This window comes from Carassius gibelio, chromosome B20, assembly GCF_023724105.1.
Source record: "Carassius gibelio isolate Cgi1373 ecotype wild population from Czech Republic chromosome B20, carGib1.2-hapl.c, whole genome shotgun sequence".
NCBI lineage: Eukaryota > Metazoa > Chordata > Actinopteri > Cypriniformes > Cyprinidae > Carassius > Carassius gibelio.
Genome location: NC_068415.1, coordinates 15,487,332 through 15,506,665, shown reverse-complemented (window position 1 = coordinate 15,506,665; position 19,334 = coordinate 15,487,332). Strand labels below are relative to the sequence as shown.

The following is a 19,334-nucleotide window of genomic DNA, read 5'->3' as shown; positions in this document are numbered from 1 at the left end:
TTTGCATTATTTCAGTCTTTAAAAATGGGATGTATTTAGCTTTTTCCTTGAATATTTTGTGAGAAACACCTGCATCACATTTTCTGTTGCCAATACAAACATATTTTATTCTCATACTCAAATTATATACTGCGATTGGTGGTGTAATGTGAAAAATATTATGTGTGACATTATACATGTCAGTTTTATAAAAGGCATCCTAGATAGACAGACTGAACAATTTCCATTGAAAATGTTTACCAAGATTCTATTTATGAGACGTTGCTTGTGGTTTTCTCTCTTTATTTTTTTGGTTTTTTTAATCACTCAGATTATAATTAACATTTATAGTAATAAGGTGCAGTTTCTGTTTCTTTATTTCTTCAAAAAAGGCCAAGCTCTTAACTGCTATTTGGCATTTGGTAAGTGTTAATTTTGGACCCTGCTGAAAACTAATGTTCTATCTCTACAAACTCACAAACTTGGTCCTTTTTATGAAGTCAGCCCACTGCATGTTAAGTTTGCGGAGCTCTTCGGTCAGAGACTGGCTGGTGGAGGCGTCACTCATATCAATGAGAAAGTTTCCCACCTCGTTCAGCTGGGCTTGACGCAATCTCCACTCATTCAGGCTGGAGGAAAAATGCTTGTGCTGTGAAAGAGATCACAAGACAATTGAACCTCTGAAAAAAAGCAACCACATACAAACATCATGCCCTCACCTCATCACTTGAACTTACCACAGATATCGACAAAGATAACTAAATGACATTCATACTTAGGTGCTCAAACACTTTTTGGGTGACTGTATAATTTGTGTTGTGTGTTTTAATGGCGAACACTTAATAGCACCTCTTGAGCCTCTGACTGTTTCTCCTGGCCCAGCCAGACCTGTAATAGATACAGGCAGTCTTTGTAGGACTCCCATGCAGCCAGAACACGTTCCATGATGGATCTTACTGCTTCTGCAGCTTCTGCACTGACTCCCGTCTCACTATCGGCCTCTTTTACCCGCCTGTTAACCACAGGTGAGTCGTCGGCTGGAAAACAAACAAAGGAGAAAGGGTAAATCAGATAAAAGTTACAGGAAAAGTACTAACTTTCATAAAAACCAAAGTAGAAACAGAACTGCCAACAATATAGGCTTACCCAGAGCTGCTTTGCTGGTATAGCTGACTGCTGTGTCCTTCAGCTTATTAAATGCTTCCTTCAACTTCCACACCAGACCTTGCTTGTCAACAGTGTCCTAAATGGCAAATAAGCATGGTTTACAATTAATTTAACCTTTTATGTTTTTAGGTTGTCAGAGACATTAAACTACTCAACAGTCCACTTTTATAGACGTGTTGTGTTTATACGTATGCCCTTGCAAACTATTCTAACACAAACTTTCCATTTTGTAAATTCATTTTTTAAATTAGCCAATTAATATAATTTTTTTTTTATTAATCTTTAAAAAAGAAAGTTGCAGCTTTTTTTCTCCTAGGTATTGTACTGTATTTAGGTCTCAATTGACAAAAGTTTTGTTCATTTGTAAAGATTATCATGGTGAACAGAATGTGTTAAGACTGACAAATTTGTAAGAATGAGTTTATGTTCTGCAATAATCCAAAAGCCAACGGAAAAATCCTAATGGCTTTCGGTCAAGGGAACCAGTGTGATGTTCATTTCAGGTTTGGCCAACAAAAGTATTTCTTCTGTGCAATGCTTTATTGTTCGAAGCCTGTTTAGACATGGCTTCACTTCTTTATGCCTTACTAAATGCAGAAATGGTCAACAAACTGTTAAAAAGGCAAACAAGATCTAATGTAGTTGCAGTCATTAAACATTTTCTAAATTAGCTTTTAGAGTGGACTGCATGCAATTTATGTTGAAGAACAAACTGTGAAAGTCTTGAAGTAATGTTTACCACAGACTTTATTTTACTTAAAACTTATCTTCTAAAAATATGGCAATGGCAAACTAGCAATGACTGATCAATAGGGCCACATACGTGCCAATCTTGTAGCAGAGACTGAACAGACTCCTGGGAGCCGTAAGGCCCTCTCCACAAGCTCAGCTTAGACTTCAGATGTCCCAGCAGGTCATAAACATGGTGCATCTGCTCTCTGTATTGTAGCTTGATGCCGTGGTACTTGGCTGTCACTCTGGCATTGGTGAAACTATCAAGGAGAATGAGGAACATTAGCAAAGAGCCTGTATTCCTGAAGACCACAACATTAAGAGAACAGAAGGATGGCCCTGCTGAAAAGACCATCTTAGAACAGAAAACTGGTCTGTCTTGTTACTACTTCAGATGCCTAATGGACATACCAGCATCTGATGTTCTAAACACTACAGATGCTGGTCTTTTCAGCAGGAAGCACTGAATAGATTTTGTTTTTCCAACCGTCTCTTGATCTCCTCCAGCTTCTCGACTGGCACTTCATCATCTGTGATCTGGTAGTGATGAAGGGTGTTCAAGTGCTGGCTTAAGTCCTCAAGCAAGACCTAAAGAAACAAACAGAGATATGCACTTAATTCAAAAATACACATTAAAAGCATGATAATACGTTTCTGCACACTGACCTTCAGCTGGTCATGCTTGTGTCTGGCATCTCTGGAAGCAAGTGCGTGATCTTCAGCGTTCCCGCTGTCTTCAGATAGCACATCCTCCATTTGCTGTAGCCACCGGCCCAGTGTGTTCAGAGGGGCTGGCAAACCAACATCAAGCTCTGTTCTATACTCTTGCAACTGGGGAGAAGTAGTGTACCAAATAATACATAAATGTTTTTGGTTAGTCCAGTATGTGAAATATATGTATAATTTAATTACATATTACAGAATTTTGCATTTCAATCTTTATTTGAATTAAATATGCATTTATGCATTTAAGCGGATGCTTTTATCTGAAATGACTTACAATGGAGCAACATGAGCATTATTTATTTATGACTATATTCAACATACCTGATACCCTTCTTCAGAGATAAAAATATTGGTAGTACGCAATGTCAGGTTTATTAGGAAGCTAGACTACTGTAGGTTATGTTTATTTAACTTATTTAGAGTTGAAAAAACATTTTTAGGTGAATGTTTTGATTGATTTTAGGTGTAGGTGAATAATTATGATTATTTTTTTAAGTATAGGTGAATTATTTATTTAGATTGTTAAGTTTATTTATATTTATGGCTTTTAAAGCAAATAATAGTTGGATCTATTAGTGCTATAAGGTTGTTTCTTGGTTCGTTATGTAAAAAAAAAAAAAAAAAAAGAAATTATCCTGATATAAAGTTTTTCTATGACAGGTTAAAAACGATATTGGTGTTAGGGATGCACGATAAATATCATCAGATATTGAATGCGCATCTTGTAAATATAATCTGATAGTTAATGCTGCTCCATGTGAAATTAGAACCGGCTTTACAGACAAGATGCGCATTAAATATTGGACAATATTTATCATGCATCCCTAATTGGTGTAATTTGTTTGGAATTTCTATATGGAAAGACTATAAGAACTGCCTAATTTCAATCAGTATTTGGTGACATATTTAATAAGCAGAATTCACCCTCTCCTCCATGGTGTCCCATGCTTTTCTCAGTGCCATCTGCTCCTCACTTGGTTTAGTGCAGCGTCTCATTGCACTGAGAAGTGGAATAACTGGACGCCGTTGGTCATAATAAGTCCCCACAAAGTTCTGAAATGCCTTGGATAAAAACATAGACACACATTCAGGGCTTGTCATAAGATGCATGTTCCATGTTAGGCGGTGATAATTTACCATTTTACATTCAGCATACCTGATACCTCTCTGCATATCCCTTCCCCTCTGTGGAATTCCACGCCTCCAGTAACTCCTGATAGGCTCGCTCTAGCCAGCATTTCATCTCTCTGGCTTTCTGACTGGGTGAAGCCTAAGGGCAGGGCAGGAAACATAGAACCAAATTCGAGATCGATTGTTAAATCAGAAAGCATGTTAAAACAAGTAGAGGCTGATGCTGGAATGATATTTTGCCAGAGGAAAACTGTGGAGGAATTCACAAGCGCTCTGTGACGTCTGTACCTTGTGGATTGGTGAGGCCAGCACAGCAGGAGTGAAGTATGTAGGGAGGTTGACAGGAGAAAGGCTTGTGGGAAAGAGCGGAGTTTGAAGCTGCATCCAGCCAGGAGGGAGCGACAGAGAGTAGGAGAAAGCAAAGTTGAAGAGCCATATGAGGGAACGGGGTTAGAAAGAGAAACGAATGAATTAAAAAGGCAGAGAAACAAAAGCAGAGATCTAGATGGGTTCAGCTGGAGATGGTCTTACCTCAAAATCATCATCAGCTACGGGCAGATCATTGGAGTACTGCAGGAACTGAGCAATGTATGTCATGATAGACTTCTCATCAGGGTTACTGACATCAATGTCTGAGAGGAAAGAGAATTTAAATGTACATAAACCTTCAATAATCTTGAAAAAGACATGGCACTGTACACTACACTCAAAACATTATCCCTTTGTAAAGGAACACATTAGTGAAATATAAAAGCTCTTGCATATTTTCATGTATAGAGACGTGTTTATATTGTAGGAAAAATAAATATAAAAGTATTATATACATATATTTAAATGGCCTTTTATGGTGTCATTATAATTACTCATTTATCATATATTACTATTATTTGATAAATATTATATTTTATTTAGTATTTACTTCGCATTGATTATTTATCTTTTTTTTTTTCAACCTACTATTATTTCAACCTACTATTAGATTTTAGATTATTAACATTTCCAAGGACCCAAGACTTTTCAAGTTGTTCATAATTTACTTTGAAAAATATATATATTTTAGCTAGCAGGAAAAAAATATATATGTACTGTACATCATCAAAATGCCTGTAGTTTTAGAAATGTATTCATTTACATGGCTTTTCCATAAGTGACATCTTTTCTAGAAATCACATTTTCAAAATTCGCGACCTTATAAATCCAGATTTTCCAAGACAGCTATTGAGGACGTAAATGAATAAGATAAGAAAGATCTTGTTTTGTAGTTGTATTTTAAATATTTAATCATCTTAAGGCCACCTTGGATGTTTGCTGAGGCCCAACAAGTTAAGATACACTGTAGTAGAGTTAACCGTTTTTACTTCTTTGTTAAAAATTAACGCTATGAATAAATAACGAATAATGGATGATGCTGCTAAAAGCTTTTACCTTCTGGCTCGAGCAGTCTGGGAATTCCGAGCTCCTTCTCAGCGAGGTGAAATGCCCTCTCCAGGTTTTCCCGGTGGCTGCTGGTCTGGACTTGAGAGAGGTCCACCAGATCAGGTCTAAGGGAGCAGAGGATGGCCAGAAACACCTCACCAGTCCTCCAGCTGGACTTAAAGTCCCTCACACTGGCTGAGCAACCAGCTCTAGAGAAAGAAAACAATCATTTTAGAGGAACAGCTGGTGTGGAAATTAAACAGACTTAACCGTTTGACCAAACATTTACAGTGCATGAAAGCATTAGCTAGATTAGCTCACTTCTGGCACTGTTCCCGAACCCACAGCAGCAAAGTCTTCTTAGCAGACAGACGGAAGCGATTGTGGAGCGGTGATGCTCCTCGAGGAACAGGACTACTGCCTGGAGATCCAGGAACAGAGTCCAGACTGGACAGAGAGTCCAGGGAGGATGAACGGGATCCATAAGAGAGAGTGTTGGCCAGCTCCTCTATCTGTTGTAATGAGGAGAAGTGAGCATGTTTAATACAGATATCAGTTCATACATTCACAAATGGACATACAAAGTTTATATACTGTACATATATCATATTATATCTAACTATCTATATATATCTAAACACTGCAATCAATTTTTTTTTTGAATATATATATATATATTTTAAAGAATAAAATTTTTACTGTATTCATTAAAAAAAAGAATGTAGTCTTTGGGAACATAAATGTGCTTCTTTCAAAAACAATATAAATATAAATCAAATCAAATCAAACATTCAATCTGACCCCAAACTTTTGAAAGTAATAACGGCATACATTTTAGCATATCTTTTTTCATACTGTAAACTTATATGACTAAACCACTGAACTCATTCAACATGTTCTCTGATGAAATAATCTTCTGTAATACTATACGCCTTCTGTGTGCATTGTTATTTTGATATTCCTTTCTCTTCTGGAAGAAATAAAAGAGTCTCACATCTCAAAAAAGTACAGGCCCACTCTGAGCTAAAAGGCTAAAGGTCTTGAAGTAGACAACGAAAAAAAAAAACGGCTCAAGGCAAAGAACGATGTAAATATACTGTATAAGATCTGCTAGTTTTTGTAAAAAAAAAAAAAAAAAAAACATGGGGCTGGTTGCATAAAAGGTTATGCCAGTCTTAAAAGTGAGTCAGCTATTTTTTTCCTTGAACTCAGTTTGTCAGACTAGTTCTTAAGGCAACATAGAGGCCAAGTTTATGCAACTGGCCCATGGCGTCTTAATGTGTTATAGGCTCCGTTTACACCAGTGCGTTTTTGTTTTAAAACAGCGTTTTAAAATTAAAACTATCTGTTTACACTGGCATTTCAGAAACAATCTCCGTCTACACTAAATAACCGAAAATACAAATACAGCGACACAATCGACAGAGACATGATATGATTACACGGTAATCAAGGATACGCAGAGATCACGTGGGCAGCCACGCCATCGTTTTTTGAAAGTCTCAGTTTTGGTCCGTTTACATTGAAACGCAACCCCAGAGTTTTCAAACTAAAACGGGGTCAGCAGTATTTTCAAAAGCCTCTGTTTTCGAACGTGGAAAATGCCTGAGTAGTGTAAACAACAGGCATAACCGTATCAAAAGTTCTGCTTTTTAAAATGAAAACGCACGAGTGTAAACAGGGCCATACTCACATGACAGTGCAGAATGATGGTCCATATCAAGCCCAGAATGATGGAAGGTTTCCCCTCTATGATGTCTGGGATGTTTATGTTCACCAGCTTGATCTGAGAGAACGTAAACAGTTGTTTATGTCATTTGTATATAAATGTTAATATCCTAACAGACGGAAAATCATCATCAGTCTTGTGAGAATCACAAAAACTCTTACGGATTTATTCTTCAAGAAGTTCAAAGCGGTCTCGATGTTGCCTCTGTGCTGAAACACACCACGACCCCGCTCGCGCTTCTACAGAGAAACAGACAAACTCTACTGTAAGCAACATTTCTAAACATTTCAATGGTTCAGTGTAAACAAATACAGCTTTAGTTGAATCTCTGTGAATCTCAGTGGTATTCAGCACTCACCATGCGCTGGCCACTCATCACCTCCAGTAGGTCAAGCAGTCGAGTCCCATCTCCGAGATCTGAGAACAGATCCTGGACAACAGCTGGATGGCTCCTCTGAAAAACACACATCAGTTTTCTCTCTGAACGTGTTAAAGACAATACACGGAGCGTTCCTGATGTCAAGCTATGCTGGCAGAAGTACAAATAAACAAAGCATGGCTATATATATATTATTATTAGCTTATTATTATTATTATTATTATTATTATTATTATTATTATTATTATTATTATTATATTAACCTTAACCATTTACTCACCCGCATGTCGTTCCAAACATCTAAACATTTCTTTCTTATGTTGATCACATAGACATTTTGAAGAACCAAAGAGTTGTTGGTCCCCATTGTTTTCCACAGTAGGGAAAGTAGTACTACTAAGTCAATGGGGACCATCAACTGTTTGATTACCAGTATTCTTCAAAATATCTTCTTTGATGTTTGACATGAGAAAGAAGCTCTTACAGGTTTAAAACGACATGAGGGTGAGTAAATGATGACTATTTTCATTTTTGGGTCAACTATTCCTTTAAAAGCCATAAAACCTTATTTATCATATATGACACTCAACAAAAAGCACATACAGATACACAAACCTTTATAATATTTATCGAAAGTTTAAAGAAACTGTTCTATTAAAAAAACAATTAAATTCTATTTATTTTAAGCATTTTTATTGAAATCCATTTTAATTGCAAACGGTGGATATTTAAATCATAATTCATTCACTACGACTTCTTTTCATATGATGTTTCGTTTTAATTTATAAATGCACATGCAAATTGACTAACAACAGTGGTGATGCACAAAGTACATTTGGAATATTTATTACAATCTTCTTTTGGAGTAGACTGATGTGACAAATGTCTCTCAAAATAAAAGTAGTTTGGAAATGAATATTGATATTTTGTGATTTTTAAAAAAGTAATTGATTCATCAAAGGGTTAATCTGATGTAAAATGATGCAACACAGCTCTACACAGGTTATCACTTGCAGGGGGTTTAAGAGCGCTCATGTTACAAGCCGCTGAAGTGCACCGCTGCCTATAAATAAATCAAGCTACTTGCCATATACACTGCTCAAATACAGACAGAGCAGAAAAGACCTTCCTTGATGACCAGTGAGTCAGCGATTTAGTTACTCCTAACTCTTCTAGACTACATAGTTCGAGTCATTACAGTAAGTTATGAGTTGTTCTTGGGTTTACCTTGGAGAGCTGTGCATTGATCCAGTTTGTGAATGTCCTCTTCTGAATCTGTTCCTGTTCCACTGTTAATAAAATAATATTACATCAGATAGGATTTATTCCTGGAGCAAACGCAGTAAAAAGAAAAAGGATAAGTGTATGTAGGCCTAAGTGTAGGAAGCAGTATGAGCACAATGAGAATACATCTATGCAAAAGAATGTACACATCTTGCCAGAGAACAGCTTTGGGGCTTTCTGGTTTATAGCAGATCAAAAACACAGCATGTCTTCATACATAACTATTTATAAGCCGAGAACATGGCATGACCACTGGAAACCTGGCTCGACTTACCCATCTCTGAGCCGCCAATGGCCTCCACCTCAAACAAGGTTTTGAAAGACACCATATTCTTTCATTGCTTCATGAAAGTTTCCCTCATTTAGTGTGTCCCTGAACGCCAATGCAGATGCTCAGTTGGCTTAACCAGCATCCCATCCCATCACAGTTATATTTAATTTAAACTTCTTCCCATGCTATAAAAGGGAGACTGGGCCTTTCCCTCAATTGGAGATGTTCATTTCGTTTCATGGGACAAGAGCCAACCAGATCCTAAGTCAGTAATTCATCTTGATCTAAGCGCTGGCCCATAAAACAACGGACATCCTGTTAGCACAGCAACAAAACGCATGTTCGCCCATGACATACAGCAATATAAATCCATATGTTTAAATTAACAATGGAGTTGAAAAATATGGAAAGATTTAGGATTTTTAATGATTAAAAACAAATGCTTTTTTTTAATTAAATATATATATATATATATATATATATATATATATATGTATGTTTTGGTGTTGGTTGTTATAGTTACAAATTATAGTTAAAGTTATTAAAGCTAAAAAAATTACTGGAACTAAATAAAATATAACATTCTAATTATTTAAGTTATTTGCCAAGGCAACATTTCTCATTTTACTGTACTAAAATAACTCAAACTGAAATGAAAATTACAAAAATATCAAAATAATTCAATTGAATTAAATCACAACAAAATTAGTAAATCTAAAAAAAAAAAAAAAATGGAAAAAAAAAAAACAATTTAACTAATTAAAAATGAATAAAGGCTAAAATAATATTGGTGCTACTAAACATGCTCTTGAATGTACTAGCTTTAAAAAAAAATATTATAATTATAAAAATATCAACACAGAACTCTATTATTCATAAAATTGAGTTACTTCAACAGCTTACTTGTTAAAAGTAACATGTGCAAATCTTTCTCCAGATGACAGAAGTGTCATCATTGCACAAAAGACAAACATGTGATGTCACTCAAACATGACTTCAGACAAGCCGTCTCTCTTTAAGACCGTCCTGTCGTCACAGCAAACATTTGGCTGCCTGGCAACCGTAAAGACTGTCTGAAGCGAGTCCAGCGCACACAGCGATGGTTTAAACTGACAGGAACGCTGAGACACATGACATAGAGAAAATGAAAGAAGAGACACCAACAACTTCAAAGCTCTTCAAGGGGATTTACTGTGCAGCTGAAGTGAAGAAAGCTGGTAAATGAATAATCATTCAGATAAATGAATAATACATCACAGAAGAAATTATACAAGCTTATTGCCCTCACAAGGTGGATATCTGTTTGGCCGACCAATAACAGATATGGAGGGTGTTTGGGAAAACATGCATTATTTTTGCTAATTGTTCGATGGTGCAGAAATTACACTATAACTATAAAGTTGACATGTTAAAGTAACTGTGTACTTAAGATCATGTTTACTCAGGTTGGGCGATGAACAGGTTCTAGAAAAAGGAATACAAGTTACTTTTACGATAAACGTCTAGCACACCCTCCCAAAACATGTTTTTGTTTGAAAACGTGTTGAGTCAACGGTTTACGATTCCTACTCGCCGTCTGGAAACCGCCCTTAACTTCCAAAAGAGGAGACAAATGAGAAAGAGACTGCAGAACAAATAAAACGACAAACAAAAGACCCAAATCAAAAGACACAAGTGGATCCCTTCAAACAACGACTCACTCATTTCTAATTATTTCTTTACCTTTAAAGTTAAATAAAGTGCATTTAATTGAATATAGTCGAAGTATAATTTTATATTAAACCTCATAAGCTTTTCAAAAAAAATGTTTAAATCATGGCTGTTCATGGACATTTTTGACCAGTAAGAGTGTCACTTTTTCATTTCACTTTTTTTGTGTTAATTACAGACCCATTTCCATTTTGAACGTGGACTAAAAATTGTATACTTCAATTATCGCTAAAAGCCTGGAATCTTTTCAGAGAATTGATTGATTGATGAGGATCAGTGTGGGTTCATTCCAGCTAGACAAACACAAGACAATATTAGAAGAACTTTACACATACTCTGAAAAATTAATAGAGATAAATCAAGTGCAGCTCTTATAAGTTTGGATGCTGAAAAGGCATTTGACAGAGTGGGGTGGGAATTCCTGTACCAGATGCTGGAAAGATTTGGATTCAATCAAGGCTCAATATAAATTATTAGGGCAATTTATCAACAGCTGACCGCCAAAATCAAAGTGAATGGGTCTCTAACATATGGGGGGTGAGAAACACCCCAAAATACATCTCTCTACTTTACATCTGCCAAAAGAGAAAGGTGGAATGGCTTTGCCAAACTGAAAACTGTACTTTCAAGCTGCACAACAATGACCTTTGTGCCTTTGGTGTGATAACTCTTATATTGCACGATGGAAAGATATTGGACTTTTGTACCAGATTATAATGTTCAAACCCTGTTGGGGGAGGAAGGCCTAGATGACTCTAAGGAAGGGTCTGAATCCTTTAGTTAATGGTTTCTCTTTGGTTCTCTTTGATTAAGCAATTGAAACTTTAAAATGATCAAAAAATACCAAGATGGATCACACTGGACAATAGATTTAAGCCAATAGATTTACTTTTAAGGATTGGATGAACAGGGGCCTGACAGCTTTCTGCATAGCTATTAAAAATAACAAGATGAAGAGTTTTTGGAAGCTAAAGGATAGTTTTCATCTAAATAACCATGACCTATTCAGATACTTACAAATGAGAAATTAATACTGCAAAGACATTAAGGTGGTAAAACCTCTTATTGAAATAATGTGTGGCGCTTATCAACAAAAGACTAATAAGATTGTGTCTAAACTCTATTGGAGTCTGATGGAGAACTTGAAAAACACTACACTCTATGTAAAAGCAAAATGGGAGTCTGAATTAAAGATTGACGTCACAGAGGAGGAATGGTACCAAACATGCCGTCTACTCCAGACCTCCACCAACTCCCAACAGTGGGGATAATTTAATTGGAAATGTTTTATAAGGTTTTTCATCACTCCTTATTTGAAGAGTAAACAACTTGGGATACCTCAAGACTGTTGGAAGGGCAGTGGTAGTAGGGACGCAAACCACGCTCACATCTGGACATGTCCTTTTTGGACTATTGTTAACAATACATTACAGAAGGTGCTGGGATACATGACCCCGAAGGATTGTAAAGTTATGTTTCTTGGAAACATCACAGAAAATGTGCCGAAGGAGGATCTTTATTTATCCAAGATTTTGTTATCTGCGACCCGAAAGGTTATTAATAGATTTTGGCTCAAATCGAACATCCCAGATCAACAGCAATGGACAAATATAATTCAAAACATTTTTATAATGGAAAAATTAACCCACACTATAAGGTTAAGAGAAAGATAAATGGAGAAAATGGTCGAATTTTCTGGCCCTTCAGACTGCATAACTGTTCCTCCCAATATAACTGTACACTGTGTGTTAAGTTTGTGAGATTCTACGGATTGGGTACTGGTAATCTTGCACAAAAGATGGTAGAAGTACTGTATATGTATGGTTTATTATTAATTAGTGTTTCCGAAGATCACAATTTGACTTATTTTTGTTTCAATGTACTAGATACCTCCTCCTTGGCCTCATTTGATGTAGGTTTTAAATATATATATAATTATTTTATTTTTTTTATTATTATTATAAAACTCCAATAAAGATGCAAGTTTCAAGAAAATAAGGTCATGATCAATGCATCCACTTTGTTTGCAATAACTCTAGAACTAAAGTTTGTCAAAGTTTAATATAAACACTGCCAAACACTAATTTGGGACCGGTAAGATGTTTAATGTCTTTTAATGGAGTCTTATGTTCATCAAGGCTATATTTATTTGATCAAAATACAGAAAGGAAACAGTAATATTGTGAAATATCATTTCAATTTGTAATATAGGTTTCCTATTTTAATATACGTTAAAATAATTTATTTCTGTGACGCAACCATTACTCCATAAAGACTGTTCATTTTAACTTTTTATTTAATTTTTTTTTATATTCAGCAGCACAAGAGTTTCGAATATTAAATAGAAATCAGCATATTAGAATGATTTCTGAAGGATCATATGAAACTGAATACTAGAGTAATGATGCTTCACAGGAATAAATTAAAGTATATTATTTCACAAAATAAAAAAATAAAAAAATTACTGTATATTGAATCAAATAGATACAGCATTGAGCATAAAAAAAAACTTCATAAAAGATTCTTTCTGATTTGAATCTTTTTGACGTATACTGTAAGTCTCCTATTTCCTATGGTATATAAAATTTGATCACAAAAGTGTGACATTTAATAAATTACCACTTAAGACTTATCGAATGAAGTCCATTCTTCTTTTTGAAGCAGGTAAAAAAAAAAAAAAAAAGACCAAAAGCTAATAAGAAGAGAAGACTGACCTTGTAAGAGTAAGTGTACATCATCAATGTCCAGTGGGACACCCCCCTCGTCCTCTGCAGGAGCGCTGCTTTCTCCCCCTGATGCCATTACTGCTGCTTCGACACTCTCACACACTCATTCCCACTAAAATTAGGAAAAAAATAAATAAATAAAAATAGTTATTAATTATTGTAATCATAAACAGCACACTTCTAAAAACTATTTCTAAATCAGTAAGCAAAACATTTTACATTTCAACCTCCTGTGCTCATGGAGTCACACTGATAAAGTAAAAAAAAAAAAAGAAAAAAAAGGGTGAACTTGTATTGTTGCCCGTTTTGATATTGATCAGGAGACTGCGCAATGAAAACAACTTCACATGACTGATTCAGCATCAGTTAGCAAATATTACAAGTGCCAAGACAGCATTAAAGTTTCATTGGGCACAAAGGTTGACCCATTCTTTTGTTATGGATCGATTAAAATTAGTTTGGGGGAGAAAGGGCCCATGAACAGATAAACAACATCAGCGTAAAGTACCAATTTTGAAGAAGGAAAGCAAAGAAGGAAGTGTCCTGGGGAGATTAGGCTAATCATATTCCAAACCCACACACAACACCAACAAAGTCTCATAAATGAATACAGAACAGTAAGTTACTAAGTGAATCGAGAAGGAAGTACGATTCAAAGGGAAGTGCATAATAAATGGACATAAGAACACAGAAACACAGGCAGCCTGAGGGTTTATGACTTAATATAATCATTATCATTACTGAAAATGTTACACTGACTAATGTATATTCAGGACTGGTTATAAGCTTAATACACTCACCATCGGTGTGTGAATGAGTAAGTGGATGGGTGAATGTGAGGCAATTTGTAAAGCGCTTTGGATGACCATGGGGTCTTTTTAAAGCACTATATAAATGCAGTCCATTTACCATTTAATACACTCAAATGGTATTTTAATTGTGATTAGATTTAAATTATTTTAATTGTGACCTTCCCTGTTTGACTAATAACAACATGATGATAATTATTATTATTGTTGTTAATATTATTTATTACATTATATTTCGAATTTTTGTTCTTTACTGTGATAATAACTTAAAATGAAACAATAATTATTAACATTGTTGTTGTTATTGACAATAAGTATTATGAACACGATATTAAATGTAATAAATATTATATTTATATCAATTTATTGTTCACAATAATAATAAAATGAAAATGTAAATATAAATCTAATATTCACTATTATTATTATTATTATTATTGACAAAAAGACAGACATACACACACACACACACACACACATATTATATATATATATATATATATATATATATATATATATATATATATATAAATAAATATGCGCAATTACATTTATATTTATCATCTATTATTATGTTGTTCTAAAAAAAAGAAAAAAGTTAAATCAAGTATATTTATAACAAATTTTTGGTTGTCAAATAAACCATATGTATGCAAACACCATATAAAAAAATTCAAGCTGCCTTACCTGTATTGTTGTTTCCTGTTAAACGCACATTTTGTAACCTTGTTCTGTTTTTTAGAGACCAAACAGGTAGACTTACAGTTTCGTTTTTTTTACTTCTGAAAAGCTTATTAATATGTCTCAAAAAAGCTGTTCTTGCACATATACATGCTAATATCAACACAAATGCAAGTTCATATGAACTCTTGAACAAGTTACTTGAAAGTATAACAGGCAGTGGCACCGTCAAGGACTCTTCTCTGAACACTCGACCTTGTTATTAAATGTGAAAATTACTAAATGGTCATTAGAGGGCACTGCTTGAATCACTCCTGATTCTTCCAGAATACAGTCACACTCATTCAGCACACACACACACACACACACACACACACACACACACCTGTTGTTTCTGGGTGAGATTCAGACTCACCATCTGAAACAGTCAGAGAACAGCAGCTTCACTTGCTGCTGCCAATACTGACATCAAAAGGGCAAATACAGCACTGGGAATAAACAGACATTGTTACCAGCTGTCCATGTACTTTTTTCCACATACGTGCAGAGATTGACTGACAGACGAGTAAGAGAAAGGGCATGAAAGATGGAGAGACCAGAGTGGCATCTGATGCTATTAATAGGATAGATTGATGACATGCAAAAAGCAGTCTGTGTCAGTTAATACTTGCACTATGCATTGTGTATATGTGTAAACTTCATCTTCATTTACCATAATACCCTTAAATAAGCATTTGAGACAAAGACTGCACCTGTATTGTTTCTGCAATCCAAACCACATACCTATTAACTGACACGAAGATTAAACAACGGACAAGTGAATCTGGGGATCTGCATTTAAAGAAACTAAACCGTTTTAGCTCAAATTAAAGGAAATAAAAGATATTACACACACATTCACGTGTAAAATAATAAAATTAAACAATAATAAATTAAATGCATCAGTCCTAAAACAATTTCTTGTTGTTTGTTTTACTTTTGATTTTTGAGTGAAAAATCACCTAGAAATGTTCTTGACAGGCTTTCACGAAATAAAAGTACTTAAGTTCAGTCAAACCAAAGCTATGATGTTAATTACATAAATGACCCTTTACATGAGTGACATTACAGCACAGCTGTATTTGGGGTCTCATAAATGCAACTCATAATGCACAGTGTCATGAGATGACATACACATCCTCATTCTCACTGCTCCACTGTATCAGGTGACACCGCCTGTGGTGTTATTATTATTGCAAGGACACACACAGTTACTCAATGTGACACTCAGTTTCACAAAACTACACGAACACATTTTAGGGTCATCATGCAAAAACAAATCCATATTTCAAATCAAAATTCTAGTCTTTTGCACACTCCAAACACATCTATTACATAACAATAATGACTGAGGACCAAAACATCTCACTAATTAGAGGAACAGCAAGACCAGACAAAGCCTCCTTCTGAAAGGACCTGTTAGGTGTGGTGTGATACAGGCATGGGTGGGGATGCCATTGATAATCAGTTAGAAAGAATCATATTACTTGAACATAAAGACAGTGCTGTTTAACTCATGCCCAAGCAAAAATAAGAAAACACAGGACATTGGGTGGGTGGCCAAACCTGGTGTGTTTGGTACCATCTGTTCATCTTAGATCTTTGCACTTGAGCTGTTCATTTGCACAGAAGAAATAAGAAAAACGAACTCCTAAACTTCCATTATGTGTCACTTCTCTTTTTTTGTTATATTTTATTTAAAGCTTTTATGTGTCACTTTTCTTGTTTAAATGATCAAACGCTCAAATAGCCTATCAGAACTAAACTGCTTTATAAATAGTTTTATTAATTCAGTGTGAAATAAATGAGCACGAGCAGAAAGGCACATCAAAATTAAAAGCTTAAAAGTACCATTAGTGTAGAAACTGATGCCAATGCATACTTTAATAAATTAATTTAATAAATTACTTTCGATTAACCTTTTACGGTTTAATAACCTTCACTCACGTAAATACAAGTCAGCTCTCTCGCACTACAGCCACACAGAGTGTAAATGATCTAACTAGTTTTCATCAAATACTTATTCTTTAAAAACAACTAACTATACAAAATATGAGATGTGCAAAGTTAATGAACTGATGTTGTGGTCAATTTTACTGCATACGACGCTCGACAGAAACCAGTCATTTAATTCAAAAAGTTTTACAAACTCACAATGAATGAACGCGGTTTGCTGTCTCAGGCTGCTGACAACTCCTCTCAATTATTTCCCAAACTGCACCTTTGGAAGCATTGAAAGTGGAGACGTCGCGGCAATGGTTTGTTTGAAGTGTTTTAACTCCGCCTTCAATTCGCGTAAACTTGAAGTAGAACACACCTTTCTGAGCTCCAGGACGTTTGAATTAAAAGAATCGATTCGCTCGAACTGGTTCAAAAAGATGAATCGTTTGAACCATCACTTTGAATGTGTGACATTTTGTGTGTTCTGTTCTTTAAATGTTAGCACTGCCGTTTTGTATGTGTGTTGTTTGTTCATAATTTCATGTCACATCTTAAAAGGAAATGGTAATAATGAATCATTTATAAGGAACTGGTTCAAGAGAGCCATTAATTCGCGACATTGAGGGATGTACTAATGTGCTTTTCATTATTTGTACAGTACATCTGAGAACTGGCAACATGAGACAGTCTTAATTAATCACTGATTAAATGCAGTGCCAGTCTGTTGTTAAACCACTGTGGGTTCCTCCGCTGATCCGTTTCAAAAAGCTGTTGACTGTTTGCTGGCGTGCCTGCGTGTGTAAATATGGGAGTGAACTGGAGAAAGCCGAGGAGAAGAAGAGGTATTGAAATAACGAATAATTTTTGTGATATTTTTATTTTATGTTATTTTTTGATAAAGTGAAAAAATATATTTTCAATTTATTAAGCTTGTATTATAGCTCGCTATGCATGCCATGCTTGTGGAAACTATAGTTGGAAACAAAGAAAGAGGCACTGCCCCCTGTTGTCCGACGCATTTATGACCGGTCAATGTGAATGAAACACATTTTATATTTGATATCCAGTAAACATTTATAATCTTTCGTTTTATAGGGTATACACACATTTTAAAGTGTGTCATTAAAAATGTATAATTGTTATTATTTATGTTATTATTATTTATTATTTTTATTATTATTATTATTATTATTATTTTTATTTTATTTTTTTTTACAAATGTTTATTACCTATTGTTGAAAACTACATGGAAACTCTCACTTGTGGAATTTATTTAGATTTACATTTAGTCATTTACAGACGCTTTTATCCAAATGAGGACAATGGAAGCAATCAAAATCAACAAAAGAGCAATGATATACAAGTTCTATAACAAGTCTCAGTTAGGGCTTTTAAATAATATAATAAATAAAAAGAAAACCGATAGAATAGAAACGAATAGAGCAAGCTAGTTTTAGAGTTTTTTTTTTTTTTTTGCTTTTGTTAATTGTATAATAAATGAAAAGAAAACAGAATACAAAAAGATTAGAAAGCTAGTAAGATTATTATTTTTTTAAGAATATAATTAGAATAGTGAGTGCTAAAGTGCTAAAGAGGGTAAAATAAAGATGTAAGAGATGTGTTTTAAGCCGACTCTTGAAGATGGCTAAGAACTTGATTGAGTTGGGCAGGTCATTCCACCAGGAGGGAACATTTAATTTAAGTCTGTAAAAGTGACTTTGTGCTTGGGATGGCACAATCAAGCAATGTTTACTTGCAGAATGCAAGCTTTTAGAGGGCACAGTAAAGGTAAAGGGGTGCAAAGCCAGTGGTGGATTTGTAGGCAAACATCAATGCTTTGAATTTTATACAAGCAGCTATTGGTAGCCAATGCAAATTGATGAACAGAGGTGTTATGTGCAGTCTTTTCGGTTCATTAAAAATGAATCTTGCTTCTGCATTCTGGATTAATTGTAAAGGTTTGATAGAACTGGATGGAAGACCTGCCAAGAGAGCATTGCAATAGTCGAGCCTCGACAGAACAAGAGCTTGAACAAGGAGTTGTGCAGCATGTTCCGAAAGAAAGGGCCTGATCTTCTTGATGTTGAATAAAGCAAATCTGCAGGACTGGACAGTTTTAGCAATGTGGTGTAAGAAAGTCAGCTGATCATCAATCATAACTCCAAGGTTTCTGGCTGTTTTTGAATGAGTTATGGTTGATGTGCCTAACTGGATGTTGAAATTGTGATGAAATGATGGGTTTGCTGGAACCACAAGTAGTTCTGTCTTGACAAGATTGAGTTGCAGGTGATGGTCCTTCATTCAGCAAGAAATATCTGTTAGACAAGCTGAGATCCGTCGGATCATCAAGATGAAATGGGAGGAGTTGAGAGTTGAGTGTCATCAGCATAGCAGTGGTATGAAATGCCATGTTTCTGAATGACAGAACCTAATGATGCCATGTAGACAGAGAAGAGCAGTGGTCCAAGAACAGAGCCCTGAGGCATCTCAGTAGTTAGATGTTGGGATTTGGACACCTCACCTCTCCGAGATACTTTGAAGGACCTATCTGATAGGTACGACTGGAGGATCTGGTAGTTAACCGTTTCAAAAGCAGCGGACAGATCACTCTTGC

At 35.2% G+C, this 19,334-nt stretch overlaps 1 protein-coding gene across 5 annotated transcripts in view; it reads right to left on the bottom strand.

Annotated features, from left to right (window-relative positions):
* LOC127983691 (nesprin-2-like) overlaps positions 1–17,058 on the bottom strand; it is an 83,653-nt gene extending 66,595 nt beyond the window's left edge. For 3 of the 5 annotated variants that reach the window (XM_052585911.1, XM_052585912.1, XM_052585910.1), the window contains exons 1-18: positions 16,934–17,058; positions 13,239–13,362; positions 8,487–8,548; positions 7,239–7,334; positions 7,042–7,119; positions 6,845–6,937; positions 5,473–5,663; positions 5,161–5,360; positions 4,267–4,367; positions 4,024–4,113; positions 3,761–3,874; positions 3,529–3,666; positions 2,545–2,709; positions 2,366–2,466; positions 1,970–2,138; positions 1,126–1,222; positions 829–1,016; positions 458–628 (exon numbers count right to left, since the gene is read on the bottom strand). In XM_052585911.1, coding sequence (XP_052441871.1) covers positions 458–628; positions 829–1,016; positions 1,126–1,222; positions 1,970–2,138; positions 2,366–2,466; positions 2,545–2,709; positions 3,529–3,666; positions 3,761–3,874; positions 4,024–4,113; positions 4,267–4,367; positions 5,161–5,360; positions 5,473–5,663; positions 6,845–6,937; positions 7,042–7,119; positions 7,239–7,334; positions 8,487–8,548; positions 13,239–13,326 — 2,142 coding nt within the window. In that variant the 5' untranslated portion in view covers positions 13,327–13,362; positions 16,934–17,058. The remainder of the gene's footprint in view (positions 1–457; positions 629–828; positions 1,017–1,125; positions 1,223–1,969; positions 2,139–2,365; positions 2,467–2,544; positions 2,710–3,528; positions 3,667–3,760; positions 3,875–4,023; positions 4,114–4,266; positions 4,368–5,160; positions 5,361–5,472; positions 5,664–6,844; positions 6,938–7,041; positions 7,120–7,238; positions 7,335–8,486; positions 8,549–13,238; positions 13,363–16,933) is intronic. The other 2 variants (XM_052585914.1, XM_052585913.1) reach the window with 1 other exon arrangement.
* Between the last annotated feature and the right edge of the window lie 2,276 nt (positions 17,059–19,334).